This window comes from Calliphora vicina, chromosome 3, assembly GCF_958450345.1.
Source record: "Calliphora vicina chromosome 3, idCalVici1.1, whole genome shotgun sequence".
Lineage (NCBI taxonomy): Eukaryota > Metazoa > Arthropoda > Insecta > Diptera > Calliphoridae > Calliphora > Calliphora vicina.
Window position 1 is genome coordinate 98286332 of NC_088782.1, and position 24200 is coordinate 98310531.

At 31.0% G+C, this 24200-nt stretch overlaps 1 protein-coding gene across 2 annotated transcripts in view; it reads left to right on the forward strand.

Annotated features, from left to right (window-relative positions):
* Nucleotides 1–24200, forward strand: part of dlp (dally-like) — a 182276-nt gene that overhangs the window by 157102 nt on the left and 974 nt on the right. For both annotated transcript variants that reach the window (XM_065503930.1, XM_065503929.1), the window contains exons 2-6: nt 998–1162; nt 8384–8618; nt 13879–14035; nt 14105–14371; nt 23610–24178. In XM_065503930.1, coding sequence (XP_065360002.1) covers nt 998–1162; nt 8384–8618; nt 13879–14035; nt 14105–14371; nt 23610–24178 — 1393 coding nt within the window. The remainder of the gene's footprint in view (nt 1–997; nt 1163–8383; nt 8619–13878; nt 14036–14104; nt 14372–23609; nt 24179–24200) is intronic.

The window sequence follows — 24200 nt, forward strand, 5'->3', positions numbered from 1 at the left end:
GAAGCATGCAAAATATTCATAATGAATTTAGCATAGCCCCAGATATTTTACCCGATGTGATGTCATAGTAGTTGATTGCAATGATATCGTCGCTTTGGAATAATAACGCAAAAGTAGATTTTTTGAACAAGTTGTGAAGTCTCGAAGGCAATAGTTCGCAGAGCAGATGCAAAACTGTGTAAAAATATTGTCTTCAATAATCCTAACGACATACATACATATGTATATATAATTTCTTCTTATATGACAATTCCCAAGGTTGTGACAATTTGGGTACATTTTGATAATTTTAACGATTTGCGCTCATTCTCTTTCGTTCCCTGGTGGCTATGAGTGCCTACCACTGTTCTAAAGACGAGCCTAATTTGTTTATATCGAGAGTATTTAAGAGTCTCTAATTTTCTTCGGTAGCGTTTATTATTCTTCATAAACTACTTAAACAAACTTAATGTAGCGTACTGAAAAACTTCTTAGTTCAAATCAAAGCAAACATCAATACGACTCACAACTCATAATAATCATCTCAATGCATTTTCATCCATACCTTACACCTTTTCTTCTAAAAAATACTCGGTTTTTTTACATGATTCTTTTTCTACTTCCATCCATCCCATTTTGTTGTATGTTTATTTTTCCACAGAACTCTGGGATTCTTATTAAGTGCTTCTGGTTTCATTTGCTGGTTGATATTTCTTGGAAAATGCATTACCTCACATTACTAAAAAAAAATTCTAATATTTATTTAGTTCAATTCGTAAATTAAAATTCCTCAAAAACGAAAATACTTAAAGGTGTTTGCTGAAAATGCTGGTACACTGCACTGTACTTCATTATTTGTTTGTTACATTCTTTTATGTTTTAAGGGGTTTTACTATGTGTAATTTAAAGATTATGACATCTTTATTAAAATTAAAATTCTTGTTAATCATTTGTTATCTTTTCCATTGTATTAAATTTATTATTTATTTTTCATGTTTTCTTTTTCTTTATTTTACAGAAATGGGTTTGCGTTACTGTGAATCGCCCTCAGTGGGTACATGCTGTACACATAGTATGGAAACAAAAATGGCCATGCAATCACGTCTTCAATTGGAGAAACATTCCAAAGAGCAGATTTTGAAAATGTCAAGTATGCTGAGCGGTAAAGCGCAAAAATTTAACGGTAAGTGTTCATCATTTTGTTCATCTCATGAAATCTTAATGAATTTTATTTGAATTTAAATTTATGAGATTAATTTGTTAGATTTAGACTTTTATTAAATAATCGTAAATGTGAGATTTATTTATTAATAACACTGTCCAACAAATTGAGACTTTTTGATTGGAACAGAATAGCGACCCTATACAAAAAAAATATGAAAATTTTTAGATGTTCCAACTTTGGATGCGTGTAACTTTTTATAGGGACGAGATAATTGTTAGCAAGTTGTTTTTTATCGCAAATATAGATGATATCGCCCGACATATCTAAAAAACCAAAAAAAGATCGAGCGGAATTAAAAAAAAAATATATACCTAAATATCTCTTGGACTAAAAGAGATAACTTACATATCGAGCCATTAGCGCCAAATTATCGTAAGCGACAAAACACAAATTTTACAGGAGAAGGTTTTTTCGATTATTTTGAAATTTATATGTACATAGAATTAAAAATGTTTTGATGCGATATTATATAATTTCGTTCAAGCTATTTGTCTATTTTTCAAAAATATTTATATCTTTTGACAATTAAAAATTCATGGAATACTTTATTGAAAAATATGACAAAAAATGTTTTTTATTGAATTTTTGCATAGATACAAATTTTTCGAATTGAAATAAAATTGTTATTTATGAATAGTTTTTAATATAATTTCACAGTTATGTAAAATTTTCTATTCAAAATGGAAAAATAAAAACGAATTTTGAAATTTGAGGACCCTTGGTCGCGCCCCTGGTGGGCCCATGGGGTCCACATTCAGAACTTAAACTTCATACAAACACATTCAGAACTTAAATTTCATTCAAACCAATCTAACCATTTAGAAGTTACAGATTTATTTCCTTCTTTTTTTTCTATACCATTGTGTCGCTTACGATAAAATTCGTTTACTGTAAAATGTAAACATTGACTTACGATAAAATCTTACCCCCTATAATTTTGAAGTTATTAACAATTTTGATATTCTGAGAACGCTAAAACATCAGTCGGTCCATAAAATTTTAATTTTTGCAATAAAAAAAATTTAGAAAATGTCGCTTACGATAATTTGGCGCTAAGGGCTCTATATGTATGCATGTTTTTGGTAGATCCTCCTAAGGACTATTTATATTTTAAATTTCAGCTCATTCGGAGCATACTTGGATTTTTGGCGATTTTTTAAAAAAAAATGTGAGACCCGAGGTTCTCAAAATTTTGCTAATTAATTGTAAAGAGCTTATTTACAACTTTGGTTTTCAGGCAAACATTTTTGTAGAACATTTTAATCCATAAATGTTCTTTTTGAAAGGACTTTTTTTGATTTGCTCGAAAAAGGATCAAATTGACCCCTAATGATATGAGATAGAGGGTTAAGATCTTCCACAAAAATTATCCCCATAAAATTCCACAATATAACTCTGACAGTAAGAATTCTTTCAGCCATTAAGTTACAACATTTTTTTCAGTTAGTATAATGCTCCCTTCGATCAAAAAACTAAAATTTTAACCCACTGTAAAAAAAAATTCAGACCAGCCGGAATTATCTACTCAACATGCCCTTTCAGAATTATAGGGTCGCTATTCTGTTCCAAAAATGCTGTACTCGAAATTGTCACTTTTTTCTGTCAAGAAGTACACCCAGTGGCTTAAACTAATTCGGGTACGCTGAATTCAGTGGTACTAACCGTTTTTTTAGGTTAGCTCGTATTTTCGAAATATACCGTTATTTCGAAAATGGATGAGGTTGCACAACATAGTATATTCGCGTAACTCAAAAACGTTTTAGTTTCTTTAATAAACTGATAAAACCGAAATTCCGAAATAAAATTATCTTTAAGTAAGGCTTAACATGTTTTTAATCTGCGCAGTCGTTTTAGAAATATACATTTTTCTTTGGCAAAAAAAATAATTTTGAAATTTTTGGTTTTTAAAACGACATTAAAAATTGGAAAATGCATATACGCTCTTAGTTTTTTTTACACATATAGAAAACGAAGTTCCAAATAAAACAAGCCCTAAATGATTAAAATCTGTCCACAACTTTTAATTTTATTCACAAAATAATTATCAATAATTCAAATAATAACGTTAATTATTTCCCATCTGTCAAATTAAATATTTTTAAATACTATTTGCCAATTTGATAAACGAAAAAACATAAAATATCTCGAATTATTATAAAGAAATAATTTCAATTGCTTGTTATACTACAATAAATGTTAATATTTCCTAATAAACTCACAAATAAAAACCCATAAATAATAAATTTTAAAATTCAAACCCAAAAATAAATATATTCATAATTTCAACAAACAAAACTTCAACTCATCATAAATCACTTCCTAAACACTTGTACGTAAATATATAATTAGAATTCATTTGACTTCTAACATTATTATCTGCCATAAAACCCACAAAATTTGAAAGAATAAACCAAAAAAAATTAAAATTAAAGCCGAAACAATATTCAACACCCACTTGAGATTTTTTCATTCGTTCTATCCATCATTCATTCATTGTTCAAGTAGCTGAAAAAATAACCAGCAGTAGTTACAGCAAGACCAACCTCTATAAATTGTATGTTAAAGTTGGGTTAGAGGCGTTTAATGTTACATGTCATTTGGCACCAGTTTTTGACATTAAAAATTCTACAATAACAAATAACAACAATTTGAAAAAGTATGAAAATTGTGACACCACAAGTAGCTAGAGTTAAAATATTTAATAAACATTTTACAAGAGCTACTGAGACAAGATCAGTCAGTCAGATGTATCCGTCCGTCCGTCCTTCGAAATGCCTGAAACCGTGAGACACAGATTAGTGTGAAGCTAAAGAAGATGGTCTCGAGGCTCTGTAGACAACAATATTTGTAGTGTAACGTATTTATGTCGTGGTAGGAGGAGGAGTATGATGATTTGAAGTGATGGCGCATGCGGGCTTCTGTTAAATGTTTTCTGATTTCCATTGTTTTATGCTGCTATTGGAATTTGTGTTTTGCAGACAGACACTATTTTCCAATGTTTTTTTTTTATTATTTTTTAAATTTATAATCAAACTGTTTGTTCTCTGGGTTTGTTGTCTCAAGTGGTCATCATTTAGTTTTTTGTATATTTTACATTAAATATAGTGGCGGAAATTACAGATTTATTTAGTTTTTTTTTTTTTTTGGTGGCTGTAAACAAGACAAACAGGAAAGGCGGGTATAGTTGTTTTATTGTTACGTTTGTAACAAATTGTAATATTAATTGGAGATGTCTGTGATTCATGCTGTGATTCATGGTTTCCATAGACACTGGACAAATTTTAATTAAACATTTCTTAGTTTTGAATGCGTTTGTCCGTTTAGGAGGGTTACTAGGTTTGTTTTAAGATAGCACAACTTTCGTATAGTTACACAGAGATAACAGATTCCTGATAGCAACTGAATGTGCTGCCAATCGAATGATTCTACCTTAGTATCCGAATTTTACAGTTGTGACTACAACATTTTGGAAAGGGTAACAAAAGTTTGATTGCTTCAACCGAAATTCTTCTTTGTTAACTGACTTTCTGTTGATAGAACTGAAAAATTCTATGTGTGCAACCGAATCATTCGATTGGAAACAAATTCGGTTGCTATCACGAATGTGTTTTCTCTGTGTATGTTAAAAGGAAGACTTGGAATCTCTATCAATTACCGCAGCTGACGGAACGGTAACAAAGATGGAATTATTCTCAATATTATCTGTGAATGTCTGGAACTATAGGATCTCAATGCCCCAGTTTGGATCTGCTCACTAGACTTTATACTGTATTCCTCGTCTATAGCAAGCTTCAACAACAATATGCCAATCAGCTTGATTTACCTTTTGTTGACAAAACACCATCCTCTTTCAACGTGATTCTTTCGATTTTCGAGTTGTATCGCAAATTTCGAATCAAGCTCATAGCTCGTGAAGTTTATCCATAGCAGTAACTGGTAGTGTAAAATCTTTGTGTGACTTATTCTAAAACTAGGACACTGTGACAATGATTTTCAAACGATAAATGTAAAAATTCGTCGATTCAAGACAACCCAAATCTAGTAAGGAGCTTCGATTTTTTTAAATACATATTTAGAACATTTTTCAGATAATCTAACAACAGTAAATGCTCGATTAGGAATGAAAACACATGGGAAAATACTGCCAAATTCCATTGTTCGGCTTAAAGTAGTAACTTTTTGAGTACTCAGAACATCTAATTCATCGTCTCTGATTGGAAGTCAAATAACTTCCTTTTATTTTCACTAATTTAATGATATTTTGTTTTTAAAGATTAACTTGAAATCGAATTAATCCAATGAACTCGTGGTCTATGCGTAAATCCAACGAAGGTCGAACTGGTACATTTACAGGAAGTACAAATTTAAGACTAAGCTCTAGATAAAATGTAAGTTTGGAAAAATATGGGGTATCCAATCGTAGACCGCTAATATGTATGTACGGTGGACTTGTGTGACTAGGCTGCCTTGTGATCCTCACCAGTTGGGAGACGATGATAAACATACTTCTTCTTGATCGACATCGTACCCCCCACAAGGGATAGACATGCAAATTTTCAAACAGAAATCGTATTATGTTCCACCTAGGACAAGAATGACAAACTCTGTCCATCAGGTTAATAAGATCTCAGTGTTCACTAATGGTTCAAAGACGATGACGGGTATTGTTTACGAGTTTCGTGAATTCAACCATTAATATCTACGTTGACAGTCTTGCGGCAGTTTTATCATTAGTTGATTATCTTTTTTCCCAATGAAAAACTGCAGATTAAAGAAATTTGGTTCTCTCAAAGTCTCATTTGCTTCTATTCTGTCGCAAAGCTAACCCGACCTCATCTGCCAATTATTTATCGTACAGATAAATTCAATCAGCTGACTGCTGTTCATAGTTTTTATGTGTTTGTGTTTTTGTAAACGAAATTAAATACATAGATTTTATAAAAAAAAGTTTCAATAGAGGAATTAACAATAATTTGATGGAGGATGAACTCGAAGAACATGAGTTCCAAGTGAATACTGAAAGAGTTTATCATGTCATTCCTAACTACCTGGCAGACATGCAGGATAATGAATTTTGAAAAAGATTCCGGCTGTCGATGGCCACATTAAACAGCTGATTTATGTAAACATGTTGTCCCAACTTTCACATCTATTTTGAGAGGTATTGCCAACTGAAAATAATGTTTTTTGTCGGTATATTGAGAAAACCAAAATTGTTAACGGACAGTTTAGCGGCCTAATAAATTTAAGTCGACATTTAGTAACAGGCAGTTTGGTTAAAAATGTTGTGCCCTCGATATAGTTTATCAGTGATCTCCGATTTGAATTCCTAGAATATTCCAAATTTGGCTAGTATCCATATGAAATGTTTCGTCTCTAATTCGACTAAAAACAGGATATTGGTACAGATAATGTTCCAACGTTTCGTCCTCTTCTTCAAACACTCGACAAATCGTATCGTTGGATATAACCCTACGACCTAGATGATACGTCACCTCTATATGTCCAATTAATACATTAACAAATCTTCTGAGTGTATTTAGAATCTCCTTTGTATTCTTTAGGTTTGGGTATCCCCATAGATTGTCGGTTGTTCCGCCGACTGTAAAGATCTGCCAGTTTCTGACATGGTCGTTTATTGCCTATTCGTTAAGTATGTTCTTAGACTTTGTCAAGGGTTTGACATTCTCCTAATTTGGCTAATTTTTCGTTTTCGTTTCCGATAAGGGCATGATGACCTGGGACCCATATTATCTCTATATATTCGCCATTAGATTAAGAACTTATATTATTCTCACATTGTGAGTTAAAACACTGTCATGTCTTGACTATCCGTAAAAATAAGAATTGGAGTTTTGTTATCAATCCTCTTCAATCATTTAATACTGTCCGTAATCGCTATTATCTCAACCTGAAAATCAATATTGTGATCTGGGAAACCTTCGTTCGTAGAACCCCATTCCCGTTCGGTCACCAATTTGTTAACCATTTGTATATAGATCGATTTCTCGGTCATTCCTTACCCTTGTTACTTCCTCCTATTCTTCCCTTCCGTTAATATGTATCCTTCCGCATCAATACTGTCTTCTGATACGATCTTTATTATCTTTTGGTGTTAAGTTATGTGGTCATTTATTAGCCATTCTCCCATTATTAATAATCTAATTGAAGCTAGGTCTGCTTCATATTTCACCTGTATGTTGGTTGTGATATCGAGAATATGATCAATGAATTGGCTCGCATGTGTTCAACGATTAAAATTTATTTAAAAATATCGGACTACCGTTTTTGAGTTATCATAAATTTAAAAAAAAAAATACAATTTTAGAAAAAAAATTTAAAACAAAATCTGTGTTATCATTTGAATATATCAGGGAATATTCAAAATGTTCTGGCACTTTTTGGCATGAGCAAAGACCAAAACTCTCTTGGTAAATTACTTTTCCAATATACAAGAGATCAGGCTAAAGTATCTTGAATTGAGTGTCTGTAATGCTCTGGACTGTCTCAGACATACACACAGTCTCAAAAGTGAGTAAACACCAGTGAATTTTTGGATTTTTTTAAGATCATGAAAATCATTATAGTCCGACTTGAATCTTTCTTTTTCACAACAGAATCTATTATTCAACCCATTATCAAACAAACCGAAACTTTTAAATTTTAATCTATAGATACATTTTAGGATTTTCATTATCTTAAAAAAATCATATAATTTTTTTGTATATAATCACTTTTGAGGCTCACTGTATATCCCTGATTTAATTAATCAAATTCGTCTGAAGTTCCCATAAGAGCCACAGGGTAGAAAATTCGTCCAATTTATTTACAGTGGCTATTTTTATTTTATTCTGTCAGAATATTTAAGAGAAATTAAGGTTAAAAATTTGTTTAAGTTAAAAATTGAATTAACTTACGAACTTAAAATTCTGAATATTTATATAACTCCTAACTCAACCTAACACAATCAAGTGACAAAATACTATGAAATAATTACTTATAACCAGTAATGTGGTCCGTCCGGGTCCAGCTACTTTTAAATAAAAGCTAAAATTAAAAATATCTATGCTAATTTTTGCACCTTCCATTTAACACATTTCCCATTCTAATAATTAATTTGTTTATGTTAATTTATTTACTAATTTGTTCATGTTTTATTTTGTTCATCTTTCTTTACAGAACATTTTCGCAAACTGCTGCAAGAATCCAAAGCGGAATTCCACAATATGTTTACACGCACTTATGGTGTGATCTATCAACAGAATTCCTATGTATTTTCTGATCTCTTTAATGAATTGGAAAACTATTATACGCGTGGCCGTGTCGACCTGCTAGATGTTATGGATACATTTTTCAATACATTGTATCAGAAAATGTTTCAAGTATTAAATGCTCAATATACATTTGATGAAAAGTAAGTAAAGTGTTTAAAATCGTATTGTTTTAATATTAAAAGTCAGCTTAACCAGTGGTCATTAACATCACCACCACACCTACCTACTGGTAATGCAAAGTATCAAACCGTAATTTAATACCAAAACCATCAAGCCAAAACGCACTTTTTATGTCAGTGTTTTTATTCGAAAAATTTCTTGTATAAAATTCTTTGACTTTTAATGGTTAATGGTTTGGTTGTAGCAACCAAAACAATTTTCATTCATAAGGAGAAAAAAAAATAAAAACTTTAAAACAACCGGTACTTTAGTGGTCAAAACATTTACAATGTTTGCACAAGAAAGAAAAAACCAACAACCAAGTGCAGTTTGGGCCAACTTTTTTTTTATCGATGGTCAAGTACTTACATTTGTAAACAGTGATTATATTTCCACAAAAAATACAATATTTTTTTTTCTGAGTTAAAAAATAAACTTTTGAATGCTTGTGTTTTGAGGTATTTTAAGTTGTTTCATGATTTTCTAAAGAAAAATAATACTTGAAACAATAAACCGTAAAAGTTCATATTACCAAAGCGTTAACATTTTTAAAACACAATTATCAACAACAATAACTTATGTTGAAGAATAAAATGACATTTAAGCAATAATAAAGCGCCTAACAATTTTTTTTAAAAAACATTAACCCTTAATTTAGGAGTGTAACGAATACGTAACGCCACTCGAAATTAAATGGGGGTCAGGATGGGTGTTATTGAATTCAAAACAAGTAAGAGAGCTATATTCGGCTGTGCCGAATCTTATATACCCTTCACCAAATTATACTTCAAAATACAAATTTTAAATATTTTTAGGTAAACAAAATTAATTTTTTTTTTAATTTTTTGGAAAAAAATTTAATATTTTTTAAATTTAAAATTTTTTTTTTTAAATTTTAATTTTTTTTTTTAATTTTAATTTTTTTTTTTTAATTTTTGGTGTTTTCATTTTTTTTGTTTGTGGAAAAAAGTTCGGATTAAAAAATATTTGGATCCCGAAGATATCTGGGGTCTTCAGAATATTGATTTCAACAGACGGAGAGACAGACGGACATGGCTTAATCGACTCCGCTATCTATAAGGATCCAGAATATACTATATACTTTATTTTTGATCTATATCTGGATTACTAAGTCATTAATATAGGCAATAGGATATCTAATGATAGATATTTCAAAATCCATTGCAACGATGTAGATAAGGCTATAGTAAGTTGGACCTACAATGGGTCAAAATCGTGAATTTTTTTTTTAACCCGAATTTTTTTTTCATCAAAAAATTTTTTTGTCATAAAAAACTAAAAAAAAAAATTTTAAATTTTTTTTAAAAAATTTCGAAAAAAAACATAAAAAAAAATTTAAAAAAAAATAAATTTTGTTTACCTTTGGTGAAGCTCCCTTACTTGTTTATCTGAACATTACCTCGTCCATCATTCAAAAACAAATCTTGACCCAGAAGTTCTTAAAAGTCTGGCAGTACATAAGCTTCATCATCCATCACACAAAAGGTGTATTTTTTAAGCTTCTAAGTTCTTTACTGCATTGCGATCTGGAACTTACTGAACTTAGTACAACTTCAACCCAGCATTAGCTTTGGCTCTGCACACAAAAGAATCAGAGTATTTCAATTTACGAACTGCATTTCTGATAGAAGTGTTCGGTGCTCTTAGAAAGAGTTGTTCGACTTCTTTTGTCTTACCAATATCTGTTAGACCTTTTATCTTCCTGATCATGCACTTAAGAAGACATTTCAACTTCACTATGTTGGAGTTGTAAGACTTTATTGACGCAAGGCTGTCTTAAGATTTAATTCTCGGACTCTTTTATCAGCTGTATTGATACGTAAATTTCCCCCTGTAAAACAGTGCTGGCATCGGAAAATCTTAAAGATTCCAAGGGTCCAAGATGAGCAGAGAACATTCCCGAGCCATTTTGCATTTTTAGAGCAGACTGAGATCGGATCACCCTGTAGGGCATGGTTGCAGTCCACTCATCTCGTGTCGGTATTCTGATCTTGAAGGTCTATCTGCTGACTCAATACTGGCGTGTCTACTTTACAGTACAGTCTCGATTCAGTTCGCCTGACTCTTAGAGTATTAGAGCCGATTTAGCAGAGAAGCATTTTATTTAGATACCAAGGATGTCCAGACATGCCTGAGGAGTGCAAAACAGATATACGATGAAAGTTAACCAAAGTCCGTCATATAAAAGATACATCATAAATGACCTGAAACATGATATAAAATGTCGAGAATTAAATTATTTAAAAAATTGGTAATCAAGTTTCGTTTTTAGCTTCGGTTCGGTTTTGCTAAAAAAACCGGTTTCAGCGGAACTCTAAATTTCAGTCATTTTACAAATTTCAGACATTTAAAGCTAAAATGAGTATTATTCATTTTAACCAGAAACTATTCTAATTTCAAATATCTTCTTTACACATGTCAAATATATATATATTTGTAATATATCTCCTTATATACTTATAGAAGTTCTCATATGTATGTAGTTTTATTTGTGTGTGTAACATTTGTTTTAAGCAGTATTTAATTTAACGAGTTAATGATGCAGACCTACAAGTGCTGCTTGCTGATTCAGTTTCTGTTTTTTTTATATACAAAATTTTATTTATTTAGTTTTTTTTTTCGTTTTTGTTTTTCTTTATTTTCAATTCAATTGTGTACGACGATAGTTTCTGCTCCAAAGAATTTAAGTTTAGGTTTATAACACATTAAAAACTACACAACAGCAACAACAAAATACATATTGTTTTGGCATTAAATTTCATTAAACTTTCTGATGGAGGTAGTTGTTAGTTTTTGGATCGGTTGGTTGGCTTTTCTTCATGCAAAATTTGCATTTATTTGTAGGAACGTTTAGTTTTTTTTTTTCTTTATTTATTTCAGTTTTAAGAAATTAAACAATTTGATACATCAAACTTAGGAGCACTATCAAATAAAAGAGAATAGAAGAAATACAAAAAATCAATAAGGAACAAAACATGTTCTAATTCCTTAATTTAATGTAAGCTCAACAAATTCTTTGTTTAAATTTCGAATAAACGGATTTTGTTTGAAAACGTTTTTCCTTTATTTTTAGACTCATGATAGCATTAGATTAGATGAACGATTACATCATAGAGACGAGACAAAATGCATTTGTTGTAGCGAGAGTTAGGTTTTTGACAATAACGTCTCGTTTCTATGTTACCCTAAGGACTACATTGCACAGTGGTACAGAATCAATAAATCTGGCATTTCTAAACGGCTGGTACGTGTTGAAATTACCCTACTTTGAGGCACCATAGCGCCGCCTCTGGAGCATTAATAGGGTCCATTTTAGTAACTTAAACTCGAATACACCTTGTCTACGTCAAATTTTATCCCGCTCGAACTAGCCGTTTAGAAATGCAAGATTTATTTCCCAAAAATTTTGATTCTGCCCCACTGTGCACTGCTAAATGTATGAGTTTATAAAGAGTCGTAGGCCTTCTTTGTAGCTTCTCATAAATATCTGTAACTTTTGCAAATTTCATTCTTTATAAATGATCCATTTCCCAAATCCTTTGGATTCTATTTGTTTGAACCATCCGATTAAACATTAATTCCTTCAATATCACTATTTTCTTCCAACCATTTAACTCACTCTGATATAAGTGTAGTGATCCTCGTCCATTGAATTTGATATGTCATATTGATGACTCTGATTCAATCAAAAGGAACATTTTGAAATTGAAATTTATTTAATCTGAAGATAATATAGAGCGTAATGTTTCTGAAAATACAACCAATACATTATAGATTCTACGGCTCAATCAATCAATTCATTGGTAAACTGCAAAGCAGTTTCCACAAATTTTAGATGTAATTTCTAAACTATTAGATTATCTTCTTTGCTAATTTCATCGTCCTAGAAATTCATGGACAAATATTAATTTTTTCTTCTTGGACCAGCACTCAGGGGATGACCCCTACTATGGTGTTGGAACTAAGACAATAGATTATAGGATGGAGGGAGTAGTGTTTGTGGACATTCGATTTGAACTTACCGACGAATGACAGGAAAGACTTCAGCTGGAAGTTTCTTCCATATACGGACAGTGGGCTAATGAACGAATTCTCCCTGTAGTGTGTTGTGCGGTCCACTGGCCAATCGACCACAAAGGATTATGTTCTTGATGAAAATCGTGTATAACGTAGAAATCTGTGGGTATCAGGAACAAGTTCCCTAATTTCATCAGAATACATTCCATTGTAGTACCGATAGAACAGCGAAACGCTGCCCAGCGAATCAATAGGGTTGAATACTCTACTGTCGCCAATAAACACCTTCGCCCTCTTCTGTACGCGGTCAAGAAGCTCCAAAATAGACTTTGAAGCACCGGCCCATTTTCGGAGATCAGATGGATTGAAGTAGTTCCTACACCGTTTCAGAAATCTGAGACACTTGAATGCTTCTTTCGACACTTGAAAAATGTGTTTACCAACTGACATAACATTGTATTTACATGGCCAGAACATCAAGAGCGTCTGATTGCACAATATTTACACCATCCATAAATACAGATCAAGCAACATGGTCTGTCGCTTTGTGTCAAGCAACCCTAGATACACGACCCCATTCAGAGATCGTCACAAGGTCCCGGTTAAGGGAATCATTCGTGTTTTGCCTAATTGCCCCAATCTCCGACAGGCTTGGTATATAACTGAATCAATATATAATAGAAAATATTGCTGTCATCTGCAAAAGAATAGATAGGGTTGGAAGATTGGTTGAGAAATAGAGTAGGAGAAAGAACGGTACCCCTGAATTTATCTTGAACTCGTTTAATGAGATCCCATCTATAGTGTGATCTCTGAGAAAGCTGGATATAAGTTGTGATAAAAGTGCACCATGCCACGCTCTAAGCCACCACTTTACTTTTGCCAAAGCGGTGAATAGAACGACACCATTTTTCCAATAGGAAGGCTAGCAAGTCTTCCGTAGAACGACCTCTATGAAAGCCATACTGCCGGTCGCTGAGTAGATTATTGGACTCTAAATATTTCACAAAATGGTAATTAACCATACTCTCCATTACTTTGGAAAGTGCAGAACAAATTGCTATTGGGCGATAATTTTCAAAGTATATAGATACAAAATCCTTTAAAATATCTTGATTTCCCTGCTACATATATTGTAGACATTTAATGGCGCCTTAAATATAGAAATAGAATTAATAAAAACTCTTTTTATTTTGTTTGCAGATATCTACGTTGCGTTAGTGAACACATGAAGGAACTAAAACCCTTTGGTGATGTGCCCGACAAATTATCCGTCCAAATCAAAAGATCATTTGTAGCCACGCGCACTTATGGTCAGGCTTTAGGCACAGCAGCTGATGTCTCCAAAAGATTAGTTAATGTAAGTAATGTTTATAAAAAATGTATGAAATAGTACAAAAATATTTACTCGCAAAATTTCTCTCCTTAGGTACGTTTAAACGCTGACTGCACCTCGGCTCTAACGAAAATGCAACACTGTGGCTCTTGCAAGGGTTACACCGAAAAACCCTGTACAAATTATTGCATTAATGTGATTAAAGGTTGTCTACACTATTACAATGAATTGGATACAGAATGGGAAAACTATGCCATGGCCATGGAGAAATTAGCCGAACGTCTTCTGGGTTCTTTTAATATTGTTATGGTGGTTGAACCCATAAATATTAAAATTTCAGAGGCCATTATGAATTTTCAAGTAAGTGCTAGCTAGATGCTGATGAAATATCTTTAAATTATTATTAACACTTTAATGGCAGCTGAAACTTTTTATGAGCTTTTAACGCCTACTTAAATCAATTATTAAATTTAATTTGGTGTTTAAAGAAAACATTACAAAGACTTATGCGCCTTAATGGCTTGTTTTTTGGTAGTTTTTTTAAATTTTACAAAAGAATATATTTACAATAATTTGATAGAAGATAAAAAGACAACCCACTCGTTTGGAGAATTTAAATAAAATTATTTGTTTTCTGGCTTTAGCTATTGTCAGCCGTATATTTTACAAATTTTTTTCTATTTTAATTTTGGTTAATTTTTTGATACAGCTTCCCGTTTAAGTTAATATGCATATTTTTAAATGTAAATTGCCAAAAACTAAATGAATGATAAAGGTCGATTCACTGATAAAACTGTTTATTTTTCATTTTTAAAATAAAGTGCAATTTAAATTTATTACCAAAAAAACGTTATTAATTAATAACTAAAATAACTTTTAGGGTTTCATATTAAAAAAAAAAAAAATTGAAACAAATGCTTTTTTAGTCTTTCTTTTCAACACTGTTGACATGTTCGAAATTAAAACGCTTTATTAAAACAAAAACAAACTTCAATACTTTTTTCGATTTCTCATTAAGAATTTCAAGCAGGTTCTTTTTTTTCGTGTGTGACTGATTTTTGTTTAAACACTTTTTTATTTTTGTTTATTTAAATACAAACCTCAATACACATAAAATTTATTATTTGCGAAATTAATTATTATGGTTTCTTCTATAGTGTGCCGAATTTTAAACAAATTTTTTTATCAAATTAAATTCTTACTCGTATAATAAACAAAAACAAGTTGTTTTTTTTTGTTTAAATTTTATTTATAAAACAAGTAAGAGAGCTATATTCGGCTGTGTTGAATCTTATATACCCTTCACCAAATTATAAAAATTTGATATATTTTTATGTAAACAATTTTTTTTTTTTTAATTTTTTTGAAAAAAGAATTGTCATTTTAAAATTTTATTTTTTTTAAATTTACATTTTTTTTTTACATTGAAATTTTTTTTTTTTAAATTTTAAAATTTTTTAAAATATTTTTTTTTGTTTTTTAAATTTTTTTTTTTGTTAAAACAAAAATTCGGGTTAAAACGATTTTGACCCATTGTAGGTCCAACTTACTATGGTCTTATCAAAGGTCTTTGAAATATCTATCATTAGATATCCATATTGTCTATATTAATGACTCAAAAATAGGTAAAAAATCGAGGTTGTCCTGGTTTTTTCCTCATATCTCAAACATTTGTGGACCGATTTTGCTGATTTTAAATGTCTGACAGAATTATTGAAGATTTGGATCCCGAAGATATCTGGAGTCTTCAGAAAATTGATTTTAACAGACAGACGGGCATGGCTTAATCGACTCCGCTATCTATAAGGATCCAGAATATATATACTTTATACGGTCGGAAAATTTTATTGTGGAAATTACAAACGGAATGACGAACTTATATATACCCTTCTCACGAAGGTGAAGGGTATAAAAATAATAATGAGAAAAGATTTTGTGGTTGGAACGCTTCATATGCATATTCATGGATTGGAAGTCAATTTAGTCAAAAATTTATTTAATTAATTTAGAATGATTTTAAAAACTTTAGCTGTAAAATTATTTAAATAATGAAGGTTGGACAATACTATATATCTTAAGATAAGCCAGTTTTAAAGTCATGATCTAAAGTGAGATTTAAAGTGGCATATTTTGAATCTATTTGAGATATTGGATTAAATTTTTTTTTAAGATTAAAAATTAACTTAGTTCAGAATAAATGTGGATCAAATTAATTCTAATATTTGCAATCCTATTAAAATGTTGATACAAATTTTAATTTTAGAAACTCAATAATAATAAAATCTTTATTTATCAACACAACTCAATGACTTTTCGTTTCAACGGTTTTTAAATTTGTCATTCTAAATAACAAAGTGTAAAAAAACTTGTCGAAAAGTGAAAGGGAATCCCGAAATTTCGAAAAATTGGAACGAAAATTCCAAAAATGGTATTTTTTACAATTTTGCTCATAGGGTTCACATTCCCTTCGGGGCTGGGAAAATACTTTGGAAATAAATAGGAAACACATCAGGATTTCCAAAGCTGCTTTCCGTTTTCTGATCCCAGCTTTAAGATTTTAGAACAAGTGGCCCAGTTGAAATTTGTATCAAAAATAGTTCAAATTCCGAAGGGCGTAGGGTCGACATATTCGAAAAATAGAACATGTTTTTTATAACAAAATGTTCTCCGTTAAGATACCTTACAGAACAACATAAAATTGTTATATGTTCTGAAAGAAAGTTTTTTTTTAACAAAAAAAGAGTTAAGTCACTTTTTCGGCAAAAAAACAGCGAAAATCTACTATTTTTTGAATTTTTAAATTGAAAATCATTTATTTTTGGATCCATAAAAGCAATAATTGATATTGTTCTGAAATCTATGGTTTATAATTGGTAATTTAGTTGTCCATTCGGTCCAAAAGTACGCCCTATATTTTTAAAAAAGCGGACCAAGGTATGGCAAAATTTTAAAATTTCAATTTTGAAATGCCTATAAATTGGAAATTATAAGAAATAAATAGCACACGCAGCATGTTTTTTGAAGAATATATAAATCGTTGAAATCGGATGGGAAACAAAAAAGTGGACACTTTGAGCACCTAGGATCCATTTCAATAATAAAATCTCGAATACTCCTTGTGTACGCCCACGTCAAATTTTATGCCGATCCAAAAAATTTTGATTCTGCCCCATTATAGGATTAAATCATTTCAATAAATTTCATTTGAAATCATTTAATATCAATCAAAAATTAATAGGGAATACAATCACGACTATTCCACATCTCACTTTACAACATATTACACAAGTATGTACGGTTTTGGACCTGATCAAACAAAAGTCGTTTCAAAGCTAAGTTTTGGCGCTGAATTTTATTCAATAAAATGGCAAAATTGAATTATGAAGTAATTCTTGAGAACCTTCGATTTCAATGAGCTCAATCACAGATAATTAAACTCATTTATGGAAAACAAAAATTTGTATTTTCACAATTTAAAATTATTTAAATCCCATTAATGTATTCATGCCTCTATTCTAGTAAATTTAACTCTTCAGTTGACAATTACTTACATTTAACTAATAAAATATTAAAAAGGAAATGATTTGTTGGGTTTTTTTGTACATGAGTAACTGTTAAAATTCAACCACATTTTCACCTATTTTCTATTCCTAACACCTCTGCGCTTTTTTGTTTATGTTTTGTCAACAGCCACGTCTAAGTCTTAAATTACACTTGATATCTAATCAGATGATTAGACGTAATAGACAACCGCAAAAAAATATTGATAAATATCAATAAATATATTATAAAAACTCTAGCGAAGACAATTGTTCACCTCTAACCATTCGTTCATTTATTCATTCATTGATTCATTCCATTCAGTTAGAATGGTATATTGGGGGTTTTTCAAAATTCTTCGACGGACAAATAATGAAAATATTAGTATTTATTCATATTCATAGTTGTAATCAAAGGTTCGAATTAATTTTCAATTCCATTTTCGAAATCATAATAAATTTGATATCTTAATTATGAATTAATACATAGGCTTAATTAATTTGTGCTTCAAAAGTTTGATATCTTAATTATGAATTAATACATAGGCTTAATTAATTTGTGCTTCAAAAGTATTGAATTCATTACTTTGAGAAGAATTTATTATTTACAGAATTAATTCCTTATTGAATTATTACAAGTTTCATGAATTCAAATCCATTACAAAATAAATTTCAATCTCCAACATACCGAAACTTTTAAATTTGAATCTATGGACATATTTTAGGATTTTCATTATCTTAAAAAAAATCAAATAATTTTTGGTGTTTAATCACTTTTAAAGCTCACGGATATCTAATGATAGATATTTCAAAGACCTTTGCAACGACGAATATAAGACCATAGTAAGTTGGACCTACAATGGCTCAAAATCGGAAATAATATTTTTTAACCCGAATTTTTTTTCACCAAAAAAAATTAAAAAAAAAAAAACATTTTTTTTTGAATTAAAAAAAAATTAAATTTAATTAATTCGAAAAAAAATGTTTCTAAAAAATTAAAAAAACATCTTTGGAAAAAAAAATTGTTTACCTAAAGATATTTAAAATTTATATTTTGAACAATAATTTGGTGAAGGGCACAGCCGAATATAGCTCCCTTATTGTTTTTAATTCATTTTGTAAAAGATTAAAAGTAAAACAAAACTGAATAAAGAAAAAGTATTTTAATTCAAATGTATTAGATTTGATTAAACAAAAATTTACTCATTCAAAAGTTGAATGAAATCTGTTATGAATTAATTCAACGATGAATGAATTCTATTTAAATAAATTTCTTTGAATGAACCTAAAGGGAATGAATGAATGGCTGGCATTTTTTAATTCCGAATTAAAATTTTAGTTAATTAATCTCAAATTGAATTAATTAATTAATTTGAAGCTCTGGTTATAATATTAGATTTATGAATTTTTACGGGAGAGTTTGCCAGACTTGGGGAGTTATCGCTAATATTGGGAATTTTGAAAAGGGTTTGGAGCTAAAACATTCCATTTGGGGATATGATTTAAAGTCTAAAATCCTGCTGCTAGATGTCTAGTTTCCAGCTATATAAACTCTATTAATAAAGCTAACAGTCCCTAAAAAACTTCATACACCCAATACTATAGGTAGGTACATGCTGAAGTTGGCTAGACGTTCAAAATGTATTGGGTGCATATATTCCAACAACAACAGAAACAACAGCAAACGTCGTCGTGTTAGTATCAATTACAGGAAATTAGATAAATTACAATTTATCTATGATAACCAACCAACCATCAGAAGAACTTTAAAAACTCAATGTTGTAAAACTATTACGAGTGCTAACTCTATGATGGGTGTCTGATGTAGTAATTCGATGAATGAATAAATAAATAAAGGTGTTGTTACTTTAACCCTTAAGGTATATAAAAGTATTTATAAACAAAATATACACAGGCAGATTTCAAATCAAACACACATACATGAAGTTGTTGGTGGTGCTATTTTGCTTAAATGAGATTTTAGATAAAAATAGTAAATCTGCTAAAATGTAGGTGTGCACAGTGGGATTGGCCATGTTTTTTTTAAATTTAAACTAAATTTGTAACAGAAATCTAAAACTTATTTAAAACATTGTCTTCATTAGTCCAAAATCAGATTTTATCTCTTAAATTAGTTTCATTATAATCTTAAACATTATTGCTACTTCTGCCTCACTGTTTCTTTTTATTTTGTTGCTTGAGTTCTAATCAATAAATCAATCGACAAATTGGAAATTTAAAAATAACTCCACGGGATTTATACAAATATACGAAAAGATAAAAAAGCAATTGAAAAATTTATAATTTGTGTATGTTTCAGAGGTGAGCAGCACGTATTTTTTTTGAGAAATTAAAAATTTAGGCTCATGGAAGTAAAACACATGTTGCACCTAGAGTTTGTTTATTTTACAAGATTTTCAAGTATTTTTTTTTTATTTTTTTGGCCGCAGATTTCTCATGCATACATATGTATTTAAAGAAAATTTATCTATTAATTTCAAGCTAAACAAACTATTTTCAAAATTATAAAAATATATACACCTAAATATAAACAAACAGGTAAATAATAATGTGAAGATCACAAAACAAAATTTAATTTTATCAAATAAAATATAGAATTTATGCTTATGTTAGTTAAACTTTAGATACGCATTTAAAATACGCTATATTAAGTAATATTTTAAAAATAAATTTAAATATTTTGAAATATAACAAAACACTTAATATTCCTTAATATAATTCCAAAATAAGAATTAAGAGTTAGTAAGCCACATTCAAGCTTATTCTATCAGATTTCTCAAGCTATATTTAATATATTAGTACTAGGGTTCTATAAGTCGATTGTTCGAACAATCGACTGTTTCCTGAAAAAAGTCGAAATCGACTTTTTGGTCGGAAAAAAGTCGAACAATCGATTATGTTATCTCAAAAGTCGAATAGTCGAAAATAGGCGATAAAAGTCGAAAATAGTCGATAAAAGTCGAATAGTCGATAAAAGTCGACTTTTTAGATTGTTAAAAAAAATATTGCACTTGCATTTTTTGTAGTGTATGCTAATATATGTAAATAATAAATAAATGTTTATAAAATAAAGCTTTTTTCTACACCATCAATAAATGTAGAAACCATGTATTTTTTACAAGAAATGGTAAAATGTTGAAAAAAGTCGAAAATAGTCGGAAAGTCGAAAATAGTCGAAAAAAGTCGATTAACTAAAAAGTCGAATGTTCGAAAAGTCGACTTTTCATAAACTACCAAAAGTCGAAAGTTCGAAAAGTCGACTTTTTAAAAAACGGAAAAAGTCGAAAGGTCGGAAAAGTCGGCTTTTTGTTTCAGCTATAGAACCCTAATTAGTACCATACAACTTTCAAGATTGGTTCCTCATTTGTTGACTCTAATATATAAATTAGATTTTCCAACAATAAGAACCTTTCACATCAATCTCTTTTCCGATTAGCTAACGATACCTTTAAAATACCCTTTCAGCTCGACTATAGTTAAAACACCGTTAACAAAATAACTGAAATTACTGTACCTTAATAATCGAAAATGTCGTTACATCTTAAACAACGTTAGGATTATTATATAAATCTTGTTAAGCATAAACATTAAGGTTGGCCCTATATTGTTCAAACTAAAATTCTGAAATTGACGAAGAATCCAACCATCATGAAAGTATACTTTAAAATAAAGATTAAACATAATTATACCCTACACCACCATAGTGGGGCGTTTGTGCAGATGTTTGTAACGCCCACAAATATTGGTCTAACACCCACCTTAAAGTATACCGATCGACTTAGAATCACTTTCTGAGTCGATTAAAAGATGTCCGTCCGTCTGGCTGGCTCGCTGTTTGTCTGTCCATGTAAACCTTGTGCGCAAAGTACAGGTCGCAATTTTGAAGATATTTCCATCAAATTTGGTACATATAATTTTTTCGGCCAAAGGACCAAGCCTATTGAAGCTGGCTGAAATCGGTCCATTATTTCACCTAGCCCCCATACAAATGTCCTCCCGAAATTGGAATTTATCGGTCATAAATGTTTAATTTATATATGTATCTACAGAAATTTCGCTCCAAATAAGTTTTGTATATTCAAAATTCATGTCACCAAATTTTGTTACGATCGGTCCATAATTAGTCATAGCTCCCATATAGACCCGCTTCCAAAAATTACTTTAACGTGCATAAATCTCTTAAAAATTTTGGTATCCACAAACAAATTCACCATAAATAACTTTTATATAGATATAAATCACACGACCTAATTTAATGGTGATCGGTCCATAATTGGTCATAGCTCCCACATAAGCCCACTTCCGAAAAACACTCACAAATAAAATTATTCATATTTTAAAAGAAAAATGTTTTTGCTCATTTACTTAGTGTAGGGTATTATATGGTCGGGCTTGACCGACCATATTTTCTTACTTGTTTTTGTTGAAAAACATATTTTGTAAGTTATTTGGAGATTTCGGAATGTTGATTTCAACAGACAGACGGACGGACATCGCTTATCAACTGTGCTATCTATAATGATTCAGAATATATATCTGGGGTCTATATTCAAAACCCTCTATCTATGAAAACACAAGTTTTCGGGAGAGAAAAAACTGTTTATTTCGCTTATTGATAGATAGATTTGATAGATTTGAAGGGGTGTGTACTATAAGAAGTAATTTCCTCTCAGAGACCCATTGCACCCATTGTGATAACCTTTAGAAATACAACTAGGTGTGAACTTCATGTGAACAGAAGGAAGAAAATGTAGAAGAGAAATAAAGTGAAAAACAACCCAGTCCAAATAGGACAGGAAATAAGCATAGACTGGATTTCACAGAGTCCTGTTACCTAAAATAGACAGCCTATTCCCCTGATAAAGCCTCACAGATTACCTAGAATATATCATCATGGAATCTCTCTCCTAGCCATTTTTGCCTGAGATCCTGTAATCTATTACAGTTACACAGAATATGTTCCACTCTCTCTAGCTCTTCAATATGAACGGTAATTGTACAGATGTCCTGTGCGCACATTTACCAATTAAGGCTCCAATTGAGCAGTGACCGCTTATCACTCCTACTTATGACCTGAGACTTTGCCTATCCAACCCAATTAGTATTCTGGTAGCTTTTGCATCCAACTTTGACAAAATAGCCATGGACACCCTGCAATCCGTTCCGGAATCAACCTATAGTAGTGGTATATAGGAGGTTTAACCTCCCAATTCCTATTAATATAGTTCAGATCCGAACCGTGTCTGGCCAGTTCATCTGCTATCTCATTTCCCTGTATGTGATAGGGCCCTGGTACCCAACACAATCTGATTGTGTATATTTCCAATAACGCTTGTAGAGCCTTCTTACAGTACAGAACTAAAATCTCTGCTAGGAAGACCCTGCATTCATCTGGGAGTCTGTATGACACTTTAATGTGCTCATCTACTATATAAACTTCGGCTCCAGTGCCATATTCCATCTTGGACCCATCAGTGAAAACTGCACCCCCTTCAAACAGCTATTCAGATCCAACCCACTCGTCCCTATTGGAAACACAATTGTGGTTGAAATACCGAAGTCTAAAGTTGTTACCCTATGGTCGGAAATTCCAGTAGGGGTATTAACCGTAATAATGGGTCTTGCAACCGATGTGTAAATCTAATTCACCATACCTGGACGTAGTCCCCAATTCTTACCAATAGTATTCCTGCATGTTAAGCCTTTACTGAGTATTCTTCTTCCATGATAATTTGTTATCAAGGATGGTCTCTAAAAACTTGGCACCCTCTGATAAAGTAGGCTCAACGCCAAGGCGTTGTTAAATTCGGCAAATTAAAACTCCTTAGAGATAATAAATGACTAATACAAGATTTATAAACCAAATTTCCATACCGAATTTGTTTTATAAACCTTTGATAAATTTTAAAATTGATTATGAAAAAGGACTTAAATCGTAAATGTTCATTCTAGGCCTTACATCTTTAAATATCATAAATCTATACGATTTATATTCTTAATTTGACAATTTTTTCATTGTATTTCTTTCTTTGTTTTAGGATTCCGGCCATGATATTACCACTCGTGTTTTCCAGGGATGTGGCCGTCCTACCTTGGGCCGTGCAAAACGCAATGTAAATCCCAAATTCGTGGCCACAGCTCCGAACAACAACCCAGAATCTAAAACTCTGAAAAAACGTTCAGCTAGCGCTGATTTCTTAGACTTTGAACAACTAGAAACTGATATTTTAGACATTGATGCTGCCTTAGATGATGCTATAGTATTGCGCGAACGAAGAGCGGCCGATCCTGGTAATCGTGATAGTAGTGAAGGTGGTAGTACTAATAATAACGGTGGCAGCAATGCTGGAGCTGGCAGTGGTAACAACAACAACAATAATAATAACAGACGTAATAACAAACGTAAGCAGCAAAATCGCAAAAATGATGAGAATGAATATAATGGTCGTGATCCGGCTTTGGATAAATTGGTCAAGGATATTAAGCAAAGAGTTAAGGACTATAAGAAATTCTGGTCCAACTTGCCACATCAAATATGCAGCAATGATGATATCTCAACCTCAACCGATGCTGATGGTATGTGCTGGAATGGTCACACTATTGATAGGTAATTATTTGACATAGATTTC